General features: G+C 36.9%; 2 protein-coding genes across 4 annotated transcripts; both read left to right on the forward strand.

Moving 5' to 3' along the window:
* The first annotated feature begins 592 nt into the window (after positions 1-592).
* LOC121519130 lies at positions 593-9741 on the forward strand. Of its 2 annotated transcripts, none has more exons than XM_041801926.1 (6): positions 593-715; positions 1471-1578; positions 1663-1705; positions 1860-1984; positions 6650-6708; positions 8447-9741. In XM_041801926.1, exons 1-6 carry the CDS (start codon positions 709-711, stop codon positions 8906-8908), a joined length of 804 nt encoding a protein of 267 aa, XP_041657860.1. In that variant the 5' UTR covers positions 593-708; the 3' UTR covers positions 8909-9741. The 2 variants fall into 2 exon arrangements, with proteins under 2 accessions (XP_041657860.1, XP_041657861.1); XM_041801927.1 differs by having other exon boundaries at positions 8450-9741.
* A 2346-nt stretch (positions 9742-12087) lies between these two features.
* On the forward strand, positions 12088-15824 carry timm10b (translocase of inner mitochondrial membrane 10 homolog B (yeast)). 2 transcript variants are annotated; one of them, XM_041801928.1, is made up of 4 exons: positions 12088-12169; positions 13330-13449; positions 13541-13636; positions 14421-15824. In XM_041801928.1, exons 2-4 carry the CDS (start codon positions 13423-13425, stop codon positions 15066-15068), a joined length of 771 nt encoding a protein of 256 aa, XP_041657862.1. In that variant the 5' UTR covers positions 12088-12169; positions 13330-13422; the 3' UTR covers positions 15069-15824. The 2 variants fall into 2 exon arrangements, with proteins under 2 accessions (XP_041657862.1, XP_041657863.1); XM_041801929.1 differs by lacking the exon at positions 12088-12169 and adding an exon at positions 12507-12525.
* The last annotated feature ends 1176 nt before the right edge of the window (positions 15825-17000 follow it).

Genomic DNA, 17000 nt, shown 5'->3' on the forward strand with positions numbered 1-17000 from the left:
CAACCACAGAACCAAAACCGCAGAGTACTGTGTGTTTGTGAGACATAGAGTTGCTAGTTATTCATAGGACTGAGGCCTTGTTCACACAGACATTTTCTTTAAATAAATAAATAAAGATCTGTTGTACTGTACTCAAACCAAATCTACATTTATGTTTGTTATCCATAGCCCTGTGGAGACGGAAATGATTTTGAGAACTGGAAAGATTGTCAAGACAAGTATAAAATCAAGATACAGTTTACATTTAGGTCAGGTTTCAGGTTCAAGTTCAACATTTTGCTTGTAAATATGAGATAAGATTATAAAGTTTGTTGATTTAGTCTCGGGTGTTTTATATTTTGAGGGAAATGAGAAAATACTTTCCCTCTTAAGGGAGGTTTTTTTGGTTTCTCTTTATTTATTTATTTATTTATTTATTTTAATTTAAGTACACACCACTAGCAGAGATCCTCCTAAGCTTTTAATGGCAGGAAGGTTATCCACATGCAAAATAGAATAATACATTATAATGAGAGTGTGCCTCAGAATGAGGTTACAATACTTCCTGTTTGTAACTGAAGTGCAGCATGTATTCAAAGTGCTGTGATAAGAAGGCAGAGGTAACCAAAGCAAGGTAAAAATAGACCAGAGTGTAGCACACCTCGCTGACTTTACACCGTGATGCCCAGAGAGTGATCGAGTCAGACACACAGCAACAAGTTTTGGAATATGGGAGGTAAGATCTGTACAACTTTTGTGATTTCACATTCAGCTTTTATTTTCAATCTTGGATGTAATTTTTCCCCATTGTGCTTGTAGACATCTCTCTAAATGTTATTTTGCTCAATAAGGCTTGATCCTATTTGAAAACAGAAAGAAAAGGGAGATGTAATGGCATGTAATTGTGTTTATTGTAGAGCTGTATCCGGACAAAACCTACAAACATGCCATGTGTACCACTTGTCGTTTCTATTGCACCCACTCTTTTTGTAAAGTTAAGGTACACTTTTATGCCACATGGGTAAGAATAAATTTGACACGACTTCTGAGTGAGCATTATTTACATTCAAATGATAGTAAATAAAAATCACAAATCCACCTTCATTCTGTTTTACTACAAAAGGAATTATTTGATGTCATGTATAAGGTACCACATGGTCGATACACACAACTTTAAAACGGATGTTACAGTCTTAAATGTCTGCAGCTCTCTTTTTGGTTTCTTGGATTATTTTAATCTTAAAGGTCAGGACTTAAAGTCCTCAATTTTTTTGAAACATTACATTTTATTGTCATTTGTCACTGGTGATGATGACCAAAGCTTTAGTTTTTCTGCATATTCTTCAGATGCAACAGGGGGGAATTACAAATAGTAAGAATATTGAAGATGTTGAATAAGATTTTTTAATCCAAAATCTAACTTTGAAATAGGTAGGACATTTTTTAAATGTTGGGAGGATAAAAAGTTGTTTTTTCATGTTTGTCTTTTAGACTGCTTCCATGAGCTGGTCGGGTTGGTGCTGCTCTTACTGGCCTTGTTGATCTCTTTATGTCTCAATGTCTTCTTCTGCATTAGACACAGAGCCACGCTGTGCAAAGGTACTTCTATAAATTCAAGTTATTTAAGAATTTCTTTCGTGTGGTCACAACTAGTTCTTCACAATGTCTACTTTTCACATCCAGACAAAGACGAGTGCTGCTACCCAAACATTTATGAGCCAGAAAGGTTTGTTTTTTCTTTAACTGGGGCTTAAACATACATGAATTATTCAGTCAAAAATCTTTTTGAATAATCAAAGTTATTGAATATTTTTTGCTTATTAACAAATGCACCTGTTGTTGTGAAATCTTACATGTGATTGTTGCTCTACATCTTGCAGTTTGTCACATAGTGAAGGGCAATATTTTCATAACATAAACCACCATGAGCAGCAGGAAAATTCCGGCAATCATCAGGAACAACAGGAAAATCCAATCTATGGAAACATCATTAACGACAGACGTGGTGAGCTCAGGCATGCTTTCTTTCACCTTAGAAACACTAAAAGGGGATTTTTGTTCATCTTATAAAGCTACGGCATAAATAAGGTTAAAGAAAGCTTTTTTGGAACGAGGTATATTGCATGTGGCCGCTCTGCAGAATAAAACGTTTCTATATTTACATGGCTTATTTAATCCTCGTTTTAGACAGTAATTTTACGCTAATGCCACATGGCTATATTAAGAAATAATTTAAGTGTGAATAAAAGTAGCGTTCTTTCAAATTATCTGAAAGCCATTTATACAGCTATGGAAATAATTAAGTGGCAATTGCATAAGGCTGTTTATTTCTCTGGTTTTTAAGGGTTTGTGTTAGGATATAATATATATACTTGTTTTATGTACAAACTTTTTTTCACAACCTCCAAATTAAATATTCTCATTCAGGTCTTTTATTAGCGAAAAATGACAACTGGTTAAGGATAACAAAAGATGCCGTATTTTTCAGACCAAAGTTCATCTTTACTTTTAAACAGCAGAATACTGTTTTAACTAAAAAATAGCTAAGAAATCAATATCTGGTGCCATAACCAATGTTTTTAATAACGGATCACATGCATCTTGGCATGCCTGATTTAAATTCATCTGACACTGGAGGAGAATTGCTTCTAAGCCTCTAGACATTAAAGAAAATTTAAGGCCTCTAAATTTTTTTCTTCTATACATTTACATAATGTTCTGATGACTTTATTATCCCCTCTTTTAATCCTTTAAAGTCTAATACCTCAAATAATAGCCAGAAAATTCTCTATTTTTTGGAACTGAGACGTTTATTCAATCTTCTTAAAAAAGAAAAATTGCCACAAAATTTCACTTTTTTTTTTTGTATTACATGAGCTATTTTTGGAAAGTGATAATTCACTCGAGGGCATTTTTTATGGTTTATCAGATTGTAAACAAAAACTTTCCAAGAAATGTTTTGATCATGTTGATTAGATAAAAGTCTTAGAAAACTGTGTATTAAATATGATCCAATGTTTAAAGGGTTAAATCCTTTGTTTTCATGTTCTGGCTGCCTGTGTTGATTTGAATCAATAGGGAAGCATTTACAAATGTATTTTCTTTCTTATTTATTTGATATACACTATGCAATTTAACTATGGATTAAAGATTACATACAGAGGTTTAATCAGGAATAATCTCTTGATATACTTAAAGGGGACATATTTTACCCTTTTAAGACAAGTTTATCTTGGTCTCAGAGGTCCTCAAAACATGCCTGTGAAGTTTGTTGCTGAAAAAAACCACTCCAGTATTGGATTTTTGCATGTCTTAAAACTAGGGATGTGACAAGATCTCGCACGAGATCAAAACGTCACGAGATGTCTTGTCGAGGTGAAAATCCTCCGGCGGGATCAATATTGCCCAGACAAGAGGAGCAGCAGCTCTCCTGACAAGAAAATACCAAACTGGGAGTTATTAAAGTTCACAAAGATGCCCTGGACACTTTAAAATTGGTTTGACAGCTAATGAAGAAACTGAGCTGATCCGTGACCCATTCAGATCACGCTCCATCCCCCGCCCCCTCCTCCGCGTGCACTACTCGGGGCCATACACTGTAAGACAAAATTAGTTGAGCTTTCTTAAAAAAATATGGAAACCAGTTGCCTCAAAAATAACAAGTAAACTACACTTGACTGTTGTGAGTTTAAAAAATGTGTTTGTTTTCAGTGTGCAGTACTTGTTCTACATGAACTATTTAAGTATTCACTACTAGTTTAAACTCAATTAATTTAAGTTCTCAAAACTGAGATTCAAATGTTAATTTAAGTTTACAGGACTTCGGCTAAATCATCTACTTTGAATGTGCAATACTTAATTTTTTTTAGTGCCCTGTAAACACCAATAAGTTCATAGAACTCAAAATATCTGATTACCTTACCCTAGTAACTGATTACCTTAGAACATCAGATAGAACTCTCTGCTATCTTACCCCACCATTTGCAACAGTGGCTGTTGGTGATCCACTGAAAAAGCAGTTGCTATTTCTTTAATGTCAGCGTGCCATCCAACTTTCACTGACAGTCGCTCTCTATAGGCAGGACATCTTTAATTGAGGCAGCAACTTCACTCATGGTTCATTTTACTTATGTATTTTATTTCACCTTTATTTAACCAGGAGAAAACCTCAGTGAGATGAAAAATCTCTTTTTCAAAAGTGTCCTGGCCAAGACAGCTGCAGCAAACAGAGTGCATAAAGGTTTAGTGCCCAAAGACATTCTGGGAAAACTGCAGATTTGCCATAACTCAAATAATATGAGTTATAACAACAAATACTTAAATTGTTTGAGTACTGTTCACTTAAAACTAAAATGAGTTCTGTCAGCTCATAGAAATACAATTGAAATCACTGTTTTGGATTTTTAAGTTAACACAACTTAATTTTACCCCTTTTTTACTTAATTTGTTTAAACCAAGTAAACTAAAGTAAACTGAGTCCTTTAGCTGTTATGGCCAAGAAGTGCAAGTAACTTGTTTATGATAAGTATTTAGAACAGGTTACAAAGAACTGAGTAATTTCAACTCAATGTTTATGAGTAAAATGGATGTTGAGTTTTACAGTGTATATGATCCGCAAATGCCTAATAAGTTAATCATAACCGTTTGAAATGACTAAATGCTGCTGCTGGAAAGCTGTGCAGTCTCCGAAAGTTCGTGTATGCATGCAGACTCGCTCATAGTGTCATTATTTATGACTTTGTAACTTTGATTGCTGTGTCCTGTCTCCTTCTCTTCTAACCTTTTTTCAGTCACACATCTTAACACGAGTTGTGCAATGGGCTGTTGTGTACTGCAGGAGTAAACTTAGCAGAACAAACTGTCTGAGCACCTTAGAGTCCACTGTTAGCTCCATAAGTGAAGTTCTAGCTCCACTTAAAGACTCCTGTTTGTTGTCTGACAGCAGACAGAGCAGAGACACACTCGCTCACCAACACACACACATTAATACACACGCTCATCTGTGCATCGTGTCCAATACTGTCAAAGCTTTTATCAGAGAAAAAGATCACAAAACAATAATTAAAGCTATTTCTCTAAATTACTGTAAAAACAAACAAGCGTGTTATTGACAGAAATATTTCTTTTAAGTGTAAATTCGGATGTCCTCAAAGAGGATAAGAAATAGTTTGATTTTACTGATGCAGCTCTTTATATTTAGGTCTGTTGTAGATAGTTATTAAATTACTTTCAAAATAATCTAAATGCTTTAATTAGTATTATTATTATTGAAGCAATGGGTGCATAGTGTAGTAACATAAAGATATGGTAGAATATTAAAATGAAAGGTTTTATTTGAAGAGCTTTAAAATGTACAGTCTGAGTCAGAGTTAGGCAAGATAAACTGTGTGTAAGCACTGATAGTCTATTCAGTACAAGAGGAGTTAGTTTAAACATTTCTTAATAGACCTGAATGCTTTGCAATTAGGACTTTCAGCCATATGAAGGACATATTTTCCACTCATATTTTTTTTTCCAAAATTAAAAAAAGTGTAAAATCTTGTCTCGTCTTGTGGGCCAAAATCTCGTCTCGTGAGATAAGTGTCTCATCACCCCTCTCAGGAAATGGTTGTGGCACTGATGTTACAATGTTACAGACACTTTTATCCAAAGTTAAAGACCTAATTGGGATTCCAACCATCAATCTCCCAGACAAAAGTCAGCAGAATAACCAGCTGAGCTATCCAGCATCTCAACTGGCAACTGAGAGGAAGATCAGGAGGTGAGGGCGGAACTTTTTTCTGGGTGCTTACTCCCCATGTGACATCATGAGGGTAAAAGCTGAGAACGGCTTGTTTTAGAACATATTTTCTGAAAGGTGGAGGGGGGTGGGGAGATGTCCGGTATTTGAGGGGGTTGTGGACAGGCCAGGGGCACATATTTCTGTTAGAAAAGCCTGAAAAAGTGATTTTTGCATAAGTCCCCTTTAACCATTTTATTGCAAACTGGATATACAGTTTTAATTGGCTGAGAATGCTCTGCTCAGAAGATGTTCACTGAGTTAGTCAAGCAGCATGCTTTGACTTTCCTGGGTGAGCATGGCTAGAATCCCCCAATATGGACAGATACATTTATGACAATGCATACTGAATACAATAAAATTAGGTCAAAAGTAATTAATCCATAGCAGCATGAATCTTAATATGAGGGTGCAACAAGCTTTATGCTATAAAGGAGGAGGCTGGGGTGGAGGAGGTCAAGCTTTGCCAGCAGCAGCATGATGCATCAGCAAAAATGCCAGCAGGGATGGCGCGCCGGTAGTCGAGTGGTTAAGGCGCATGCCATATACGCAGGCGACCCAGGTTCGAATCCGGCCCGTGGCACTATTTCCTGCATGTCTCTCCCCGCTCTCTCCCCTATTTCTGACTTTATCCACTGTCCTATCAAATAAAGGCAAAAAGGCCAAAAATAAATCTAAAAAACAAACAAAAAAAAAAAATGCCAGCAGGGATTAGTGAAAATGACATCATATTTAAGTACACCACTGTGTTGAGAAAAAGAGCTGTGATTGGCTGTGGGAGCTGAAGAGCTATAATTTGAATCACCTGGTTGTCAGCTTATCACAACTGGTCGATGACTACCGTGTTCTGCATGAACTAATGCTAGGCTTCATGTGTTGCTTCCCCTTTAGGTTCTCAAGAGGTCTGCTATGAGATGATGACCATGCAACACACAAGGGATCGTACTCAGGTAAATTTTTGAGTGTGTGTTCACACTGGCAGGTATCAGCTGTACAATATCTCTTTGGAGGTTCCGTATTCTCTTGACTGTTGACTAATTGGAGTTTAGTATTTTTTTTTCCACCAGTTTGCTACATACGAGGTATGGCCATCAAAAAACTACACTAATGCTGTAATACAATTTTATTGAACATAAACATTTTTTCAGTGTCTTCCTCCTTCAATATACTCCCCTTCTGCATCAACACACAGCTGCATTCAGGTCATCCACTGATCAAAGCAGTGCAGTAGGTCTACTTTGGACAGTTTTCTCAGAACCTCTGGCGTTCTTTTCTTAACTTCTGACACCGACTGAAGCATGTTCCTTTGAGCACAGATTCGATCTTAGGAAAAATGAAAAAGTCACACCTAGCTAGATCAGGTGAATAGGGAGGGTGACCCAGCACTGATTTGTTATTAAGCCAGGAACTGCTTTCACAAGATGAAGTATTAAGAATGTCTTGATAAAGAATGAAACCATTTCCACAACTGTGCTCTCTTTCTTAAGATATTTTTCTCGCAGTTTTTCTAGAACCTGTTTGTAAAAGTGTTGATTCACCATTGACCCTCCTGGAATATCTCCTTTAAAACTATACCCTTAATGTCGAAGAAAACAATCAATATGACCCTAATTTGGACTTTCTGTTGTGCTTTCTTCATCCTTGGCAATGATGGTGTTTTCCAAGGCCTAAACTGCCATTTTGTCTAAGGATCATACTGGAAGATCTAGGTTTTGTCACATGGAAAAACTCCTTCTAAAAATATCAGATTTCAATTTTCTCCAAAATGTCTCGACAAATTTTCTTGCATTTTTCTTTTTTTTATCACAAGTCAGAAGTTTTGAAACAACTTTGGCACACACTTTTGTCAATTTAAAGTGAATTAAAGACGTCCCCTATCGGAAACTTACATCAGTTATACGTGAATACCCAGCCTTTAATAAGTAACACTCAGTGTGGCTGTGAACCACATAGTTTTGTCCTCATATGCACAGTCTCATTATTTATAGCCATACCTCATACTTCAAAATGGATGTTGTTTTATCGGCATTTACTGTAGCAGTATGTTTGAGTGAACTTTAGTTTCATTCTCTCGTGTAATGCAAACACCACTATGCTTTCCTGCATCTGTGGAAAAATGCTAACGATCCCACTGAATGATGTTTAAATTTTTTATTTCTATAATCAAGCTTGCAAACGTGATTTTGTCTGGATTGCATTAATAATTAAATCATCAAAACTCTTAAAAAGTTTGCAAAGTGAATATTGCATGCAATTGTAGTTTTGTGAGCTGCTAAAATTTTAAATCATAGCTATGACACAGATACCTGTAATGGATATTGGGTATCATGCCAATACCATGCATAAGTATTCATACTCAAACTTTTGTTATGCTTGGTATTATTCTGATGCTGGTATAATCCAGATATCTTAAAGTTTTGTCCCCACATTTGCACTGTTTCTATATTTACGCTGGTCTGTATTTATACACACATCCTGCCGACCACTTTAGAACAGCGCTGACAGATTTGCTTTCAATACGGAAAGCAGCTAAGCCTAAACCCATTGTGGTCTGAGAAACTGTGAACCAATGAGCACATTTAGGTTGAATATGTTCTAAAAATAAACCAAACATAGAGAAACACAAATCTGCAGCTACATGAAAAACAAGATATCCAAAATTTTGGCCCTTTTTTTTTTTTTTCTAAGAAGCAGACATTGGAAGCTGACCTGAATTATGCTTCACTGGATCTGAAGCTGGCAAAGAAGCACAAGAAGAGGCCTCGGCATAAGCATCAGGCACGCCACAGCCTTCAGGACCAGCTGACAGTCCACCCTGTGAATGCTTTTCTGGAGGTGGAGGCGGACATGGAGGCTCACCTTCCATCCAGAGACACCAGCACCATGGTGTCACACAGCAGCATCTACCTGAACAGTCAGCAAATAGCACAGGAAGCAGAGGAGATGGAGCGAGAGAGGGGAGGTGAAGTATGGGAGGGTATAAGAGGTGAGGAAGATCGGTTGAATACAGTGTGGAAAGGAGGGGGAGAGGGTGAGGAAAGAATGAATTTTAGTAATGGGGATGTTTGTGCAGTACTTTCAGAGGCAGAGCAAAGTTGCACAAATCATCTTGTTAGCACTTTTAACCATGATGATGGCCTAGAAGATTAGCTAGAGGTGAAAAACCTAAAAAGCCACTGAAAACCATTGCTATTATTGTAAAGATTTCATCACCAGTATTTAACAAGCGTTGCACAGTTGAGCAAATTCTGCTTTTAAGCAAAACAACTACCTTTTGATCTCTATGTATTGAGCAATAGAGGAACAAAAATGCACCTTTCTATTTAGATGATGTAATAAACCGAAGATTAAGAGGAAACTTGTGTGTACGTGTGTGACATTTAGAGGTCAAGGGCTGTATGGATGGAAATGTTTGATTTATTACAACAAAAGTGGAAAATTTAAAATCATCACAGGACATGGAAGATCTCAACCTATGACATCTCTTTTACAGATGTAAAGATACAGTAGGTGTCTCGTATAAAAAGTGTTATGAAAAATAAATCCTACATTGTCTCTCCATACTGTAGGAGACAGATGAGCTACTAGAAGCTATTATATTGAATAGATTAACTTATTTTAGCTAGTATTAATCTGCTTTCTTTAGGTGAAGTGAACATCTAGAACAGTAATTCTCAGCCTCAGCCTTTGATGCAAAATAGATATGTTTGGACCTTCCCGAAAATGGCCATCTTTACATCTTATGGCACAGTTTCTGACTGACTAACTAAAAAAGAAAGCAGGAAGAGGTCTTTATTTAACACATGTGAAGGTCAAAGTCAGCCAAGAGATATGAGGTACAGCTTTGTCCACAATATTTCTAAAATAAAAAACCCTCACAAATCCCACAATAAAGAAGAAGTTACAGCCTGCTGCTATAGCTACTGAGCCAACTGAGCTTAGAAGTGAACTCAGCGGTCAGGGGTGTGTGAACACTTACTGTTATCTGACAGTTTTTCAATAGCTGTCCATGGCCTACATCCTGTATGGATTAATCTCTGCCCTCGGGTGCTCAGAGCAAAATGCTGCAGACATGCACAGAAGAAACATAGACACAGAAACAGCAGGACAATCTTAGAAACTCGTTAAACTTCCTTTAAAGGAGAAGTGCAATACAAATTATTGAAAGCACTGTCAATAATCAATACTGCACCAGCCTCAACATTTCACCGGTTATTCACTGTATCTGCTGGTCAGATGAGCTGAATATTTTATTTAATAAAATGTCACTTTTCAAGTTTTCAGGGGTTTTTTTGCAATGGAAAAATGGTGGCAGCTGGCAAAAGTAAACTAATTTCCAGCTGGTTTTTAACTCTTTCCTGCTCTGCATACAGTAATTTTCTCATTCTAACACAAGTCATGCACAGCACTTACAGCAAAAGCATGTTTAAATGCTTCAGTGAGGCTTCGGTTTTATGAATTAGCAGGGGAGGAAAAAGTACAAGACTTATGCAATCAAGTAAAAGTACAGCTAGTATGGTTACAATTCACTTAAATAATAGTAAAAGTACTGGTCAGAGAAGCTACTACTGTCGAACAGTTTGGGAAAATAATCTACTTGCATATTTTTCTAATACTGTTTTTGTAATTTGACAAGCAATCATCTTTAAGTTCCACGTCTTCTGTAATTATAATAAACAGAAGCAAAAAATCATTCTAAACTAACACAAGATAAGATAGATTAAACATAAACTCTTCTTTCCTGTAGGCCAGGACTCCATGTTAGGATTACATGACATGTTGTGTGACTGTGACTGCATTCACAGTGGGAAATGTACTGATTTATTTAATGTAAAGTCTTCTTGTAATCATCAAGAAAACTCGGGCTGAACACTTTGAGAAACTATCTTACTGTGATTATTTTTGCTCACATTGCAGACGCAAGGTGAATTACTGCACTGAAGGGAATGATCATTTTATGTCATTCTCATTTCAAATAAGAGACATATTTACAAAAATAAGAAAAGTAAGATTGCTTTGCAAAATATTCTAGAAAAAAACAATGCTTCAGTGTTTGCCTAATGTGTAGAGCATAACAACTCTGCTGCAAAAGAATTGTACAAAACTGTTTTTTGTGCCACATGACAGGTCAAAGAAATACTGAAAATTCTGGGGTTTGAAGATTGCAGTGGGACATATTGTCATTTAATCTAAATTTGGATTAATTGCCTAGCCTGGGTAGCTACTGTGGGGTTTTACAGTAAAATGTTAAGTTTCCTTATTGGTAATAAAAACATGATACCAGTTTTTTCAGGTAAAGGCACACCTCTATAATTATGTAAAATACAACAGCTGTTTCAGAAAACATTCAGTTACTCTGATTAAAACTAAGTGTTGACCAATACTGGTTTGTCAGGGCCAACATCGATACCAATTATTAGTACTGCATTTGACCGAGGTGCCAAGATTTGAAATCCATATGCATTTTTTGTGTTTTATAGTTTGTCTTTAGTTATTGTTTGATTGTTCTTAAATTGTTTTTAGAAACAATTAAACAATTATTTTAGTGTTTGTACCTATTCATTGTTTTAATTGTTTTATCCTTGCGTTGTTTTGTCTATTATGTACAGCATTTTTTTTTTGGCTGTGGTTGTTTTATAGTGCTTTATAAATAAAGTTGAGTTGAGTTGTTATGAAAAACATAGTTGTGTGACATCAAGCTAGTCAGTGTCATCAATAATGGGCAAGGCTGATAATCGGTCTACCCTAGCAAAACCTACTTAAGAAGAAGTAAAATGACGGATTTTAAAAAGTACTTAAAATGTACACGTACCCCAAAAAACTACTCAACCACAGTAATTTGAGTAAATGTAATCAGTTACTTTCCAACTATGTCAATTAGTCATATGATTTGTCTTCCTATGTCTTTTATTTCACAGATTTCCCATTTCTTATATCCTTGTTCAGCTGCAGAGGTGGTATAGTTTTAACTGTAGATTTCTGGCTAGTGACCTAGTTGATTGCAGAAGGAATATTTTCAGATAAACTTTGGAAAAATGTAAAACATAAAAAGGCATTTAAGAGTGCCGTTTCAATATCCAGTATCAACAGGATGAGGCGAAATAACTGGAGAGGGACCCAACTGCAGTCAAGATGGCCGACATGGGCGTCACTATGCACCCAGTCCATGCCGGAAGTCCCAAGCGGAAGTTTCTTCTCCGTGCTGGACTCAGCTGCAAGTGTTTGTCAGTCTTTTTCGCGCCTAAGCCTAACCCTTGGTGCTGGATCTCAAATATATCACCTTCCCCACTGCCTTACCCTGAACCTAACCACTCGGGTTTTAATGCCTAAGCCTAACCTTAAATGTACGGACTTCTGGTTGATATTTATGGTATGGATTGGATGTATGTCGGCCATCTTGTCTGCATCAAGGTACTACTCTTGAGTAACTGACCCAAACTGAGTTGTTTTTTCTGAAATACCCCCTCAATGGACAGTCTTTGGAAGTTAATTTGAGGGTTATTGCCTGCATGTCTTGACATTAAATAAAGCAGAATAAGACTTTTTTTCTTTAAAGTTGGCTTCTTTTTACAGTTTGAACCAAAGTTGTAGTCTGTCCAAAGCCTCAAGGTTTATTTTAATTAAAGAAATCATACAATGAGTAATAAATTACAGCATCTTGTTCTTTTTAACTGCCTCTGGGAGAAAATGTAAAGGATTTATACATATTCCGAGCAATTGGAAATTACAGGTATGGATGACTCACCTGTGAGGGATCCAGACACTTGGTAAGCTAGCTGTTTCGCTTTTGTGTGTTGCAGCAGCTTTTAACATGAAACTGCCACGTAAATAACCACTTTCTAAATAATTCTTGTCTTACATTTGTTAATGTAAAGAAAACTGATTTTAAACAATAAGTAGCCTCACCTCAGCTTCTCGGAGGGCTCACCACTGAGAAGACAAGCCATGGATGCTAATATTTGCCTATATAATTTATGCTAGGTCAGTGAGCCGTTGGGACATTAAGGTTTATGAGCGAGGCTAATTGTAACATATCATGTTCAAAATGAACATATCAGGAATTAAACACAAAACATTTGTGAATTCAGTCAACACGACTTCAATTAAACAGAGTAAACAACATGTTATTAATGTACCAACTGCAGTCCTCAATCGGAAACGGCTAACATCCTCAATAACCTAAACTTTTTAATGGCGTTAAAAGCTGTCGAACACGGGCTGCTAAAAATGACTACGTAACTGGACACTTAACGTCAAATATAAATGTATATTTATGTATTTCAAGAGTAATAAATAGACGGAAACTACTGCTAAAATTAGTTAAAAAGGAACACATAAACAAATATAATAATACCGTTTTAAAAAGCGGAAACGGAATATTTTTTCCCCTCCAAGTGTTCCGTCTTCCAGAGCATAGACGATCTTCGTCACAAACATGGCAGCGCGCATGTGAATGTCATGCCACTCTAAACTATTACCTGAATCAGCTCATGTGTAGTCTGTAAGTGATTCGTTATAGCTGTCATCTAAGATACATCTTTTGAAATTGTGTGTTTATTCATCTTAAACAGCTGAAGGTCATAAACTGGTGTTATAATCATTAGCCAACCACCGCTGCATGCTAGCTCTGTAGCTAAGAAATCGGCAAATCATAACTGATCAGGATGGATCCAGACCAACAACTGAGGAATGTAAGTCAGTTTGATCTGCAGTGACAGCTACTATGTATATTTGTGAATGCAAAGGTGTTTTTGCTGATACGATTGCGTGTATCTCTTGCAGCTGAAGGATTTCCTTCTGGTTTACAATCGCATGACGGAAATCTGCTTTCAGCGATGCACGAGCAACTTCAACTACAGAAACCTTACCATGGATGAGGTAGGAAAATACTTTGACGACTCATTATATAGAAAATTATCATAAATGACTGTCATCTGTATGAATGTTATTTCGGTGTATAAAGCGTCAATGCACGTAAGACAATAAGAGATGTTTGTTTACAACCTATCTTTACAAGCACAGGCATTAATAATCTGCCATAAAGAGAATCAGGGCATTACATGGGGGCACATCTCATTATGTTATGACCTTGCTTTTACCTCTGAAAATGTTCAGCAAACTCATTGATACTCAACCCATGGCTCTAGAGCTACATGTGGAAAGGGAAGCATTGTCAGTAAAAAGGATTAATTATGAATCAAATTAATAAGCCGCATTGCATGTAGGCTACACAGAGAGCCATAGGGAGCGAGAGAGGGAGAAACTTGTGACTTGTGTTAAAACTGAAGATTCTCATGCCTTTTTAAAAAAGTGCAGCTGATTGCTACTGATTCTGTTGTGTACTTGTACTTTATAAATGTTGTGATGCATCAACACCAACAATCCTCCACGCACACAGATCACCTGGCGTGATAATAGACTCTCAAGGAAAAAATATAAAATCACAGGTAATCTTATCTGGGTGTCTCTTATGAACCGCTGACCCATATCATAAAAGAGCAAAAACACAAATGTCTCAAATGTCATTGCATGTTGTTTGAAAAGCATATCTTTCGTCAAAACTGAGGAGTCCAATACCAAAATATACTAAATCCAAATGATCCTTCTCAATCACTAGCCAAACTCATCCTCTAATCCCTGTTGATTTTCTGTGTCTGTTCAGGAGCGCTGTGTGGACAGCTGTGCAGGAAAGCTTATCCGCAGTAACCACCGCCTGATGAACACATATGTGCAGCTGATGCCTCGGATGGTGCAGCGGCGGATGGAGGAGATGGAGAGCAAAGCTGCAGAAAATGCCAAGGCAGCTGAGGCTGCTGCTTCAGCATCCATTGGACCTCCTGCAACAGAGGCCTCACTGGAATCTCAAACACTGATCACCTCATCTCCACCTCCACAAGCACCTCCACTGACTGATGTCTCACCAGAACCCTTCGGCTCAGTCCTAACGCCAGTGGGATCAGATGTTCCAGCTGGCTTTGACGCCGTCATGCCTGCATCCACAGCAGTAACAGAAGTGAAAATATCAGCTGCTGCACCCCTCACACCTGCCTCTGAAGCTGTAAACCTGTCAGTGCTTAATGAAGCTGGAAATGGACCATCTTACACAGCAGGCTTTTCTCAGCTGCCCGTAGCTGATGCTCAAATTGAGACGGGGAGCTCAGCACCTGCGTTTACGCCCTCTAAATCCACGTCTTCACCAGTTGATGTGCCCGTGTCAACGTTAGCTGCTCCCACAGTATCCACAGAGAGTATCCCTCTGCCAGTCCTAGAGAAAGCACCAGAAGCCCCCCCACCTTCTGGACAGCAATGATGCCCAGTGGGGTTTGTCTTAGGTTGTCAAACTGTGAGCAATATTTCCCTGACTCTCATTTATAAAACCATGATATCTTTGTGAAACTCATTACTGGCTATCTTAAACTTTTCTGTATTCTAAAAGAAAATATTCTGAGTACATTAACAAAATATAGGATAAGATAACTTTTTTATTTGATAAAGTATTCAAACATTTCGTGGCTAAAGTCTCAAAGATGAATATGTTCAGTTTGTATTTGTTTTTATATTTAAAATCCAAACTTTCTTGAGGTTGTTCAGTATTGTTTGACCAAATTAGCAATTTGAAGGCCTTGTGTTTCAATCTGTCACTAATGGACAAAATCACTCTTTTGATGTTCCTTTTTTCAGGTATATTTTTTTACATTCACTGACTGTAAAATTGCTTTTGAATTTGTTTTCAATCCAACAACCTATGTTCTCCCCAACAAAAGTTATTTATATTATATGATAGCTAGCACTGCAATGAGGGCAGAAAAGTAAAAATGCAGTTGTTAAACTGCAATGTTTTGTGAGGTGATGAGAGCTGAAAACAGATGTATGTGAGACTGTGTGTGAAACTGAAGTTTAAAAGGATTTTAGAGATGGCAGTGGTTTTACATGTCAAAGCGTCACAAGAATCTGAACTCTTAGAGGCAGATAGAGCTCAAACACATTACTGATTATAATTTGTAAAGTGGCAAAGTCAATACAGAAATACAGTGTTCCACTATAATAAAAATGTGAATACTCACAACTCCATGTTTTCTGTATTTTTAATTATCTAATACTGTCTTGTGGTACAGGGTCTTCTTCTTACTAAGCAGTTGGTTGGAATGTACCCAAACATGCTCCCATTGGTGTGATAGTGGATCATGTTCATAGCTTTTCTCACATCATCATCACCCCTCTCTCCTCCCATCATTTCCTCTCTTTGCAGTGAAATACATTTACAGCAGCAACACAATGACAAGCAATGTCATATCAGCATTCACAAAATGCTGATCTTGTCCAAACTACAAAATGTTGTAGTTTGGACCAGATGAAACAAAATGTGCCTGAACAAGGAATGGGCAAAACAAACATGTTTAATAAGTGGATCATTAAAGAAGCCTTGGGAGGGCATGCCGTTTAAAAGACATCTTGAAAACTTGCCACATAATCATAAGGAAACTTGAGATAATGAGATAAGTAAGTTAGCAGTTTAAAGAAAAACCAACACATCCATACATTGTAGACCTTTTGCTGCGTGTTTTTTTCCAGGCACACATTCAAACCCACGGAAAACAGCTCCGTTACACATCTTGGGTCCCAACCCACTAGTTCGAAACTATATAGCTCTTTGAGGTGCCCTATGAACGAACAGTGCTATGAAATGAACTTACCTTGCCATGACTGCATGGAAAATTACATTCCGATGGAAGCCCATTTCTGCCTAATAACTGATGCCTTATCAAAATGTAAGATAGTAAGTCATAATTGAGATTTTTAAAAAGGCATAATTTTGACTTTTTATCTCAGAAGTATAAACTATCAAATTTTTGATGTTTGAGCTCAATTTCAATATTTTATCTCATAATTATGATTTCGTTTCTCATAATTATGACTTTTTTTTCTCACATTATATCATAATTATGACTTTTTAATGACTTTCCATCCCATAATTTCAATTTTTATTCTCATATTGTTTTTACTTACAATCTCATATTTTTTTATTTTCTTGTAATTTTGACTTTTTAATGTCTCATAATTTTGACTTTCACATAATTTTGACTTTTTTTTTTAAAAGGGGACATATTATGCAAAAATCACTTTTCAGGTTTTCTTATAAAAAATATGTGCCCCTGGCCTGTCCACTAAGTAGCAGAATCTCCTCCCCCCTTCTCCACCTTCCGGAAAATGTGTGTCGAAACAAGCCATTCTCAGATTTTCC

The sequence above is a fragment of the Cheilinus undulatus genome, linkage group 12 (genome assembly GCF_018320785.1).
Source record: "Cheilinus undulatus linkage group 12, ASM1832078v1, whole genome shotgun sequence".
NCBI lineage: Eukaryota > Metazoa > Chordata > Actinopteri > Labriformes > Labridae > Cheilinus > Cheilinus undulatus.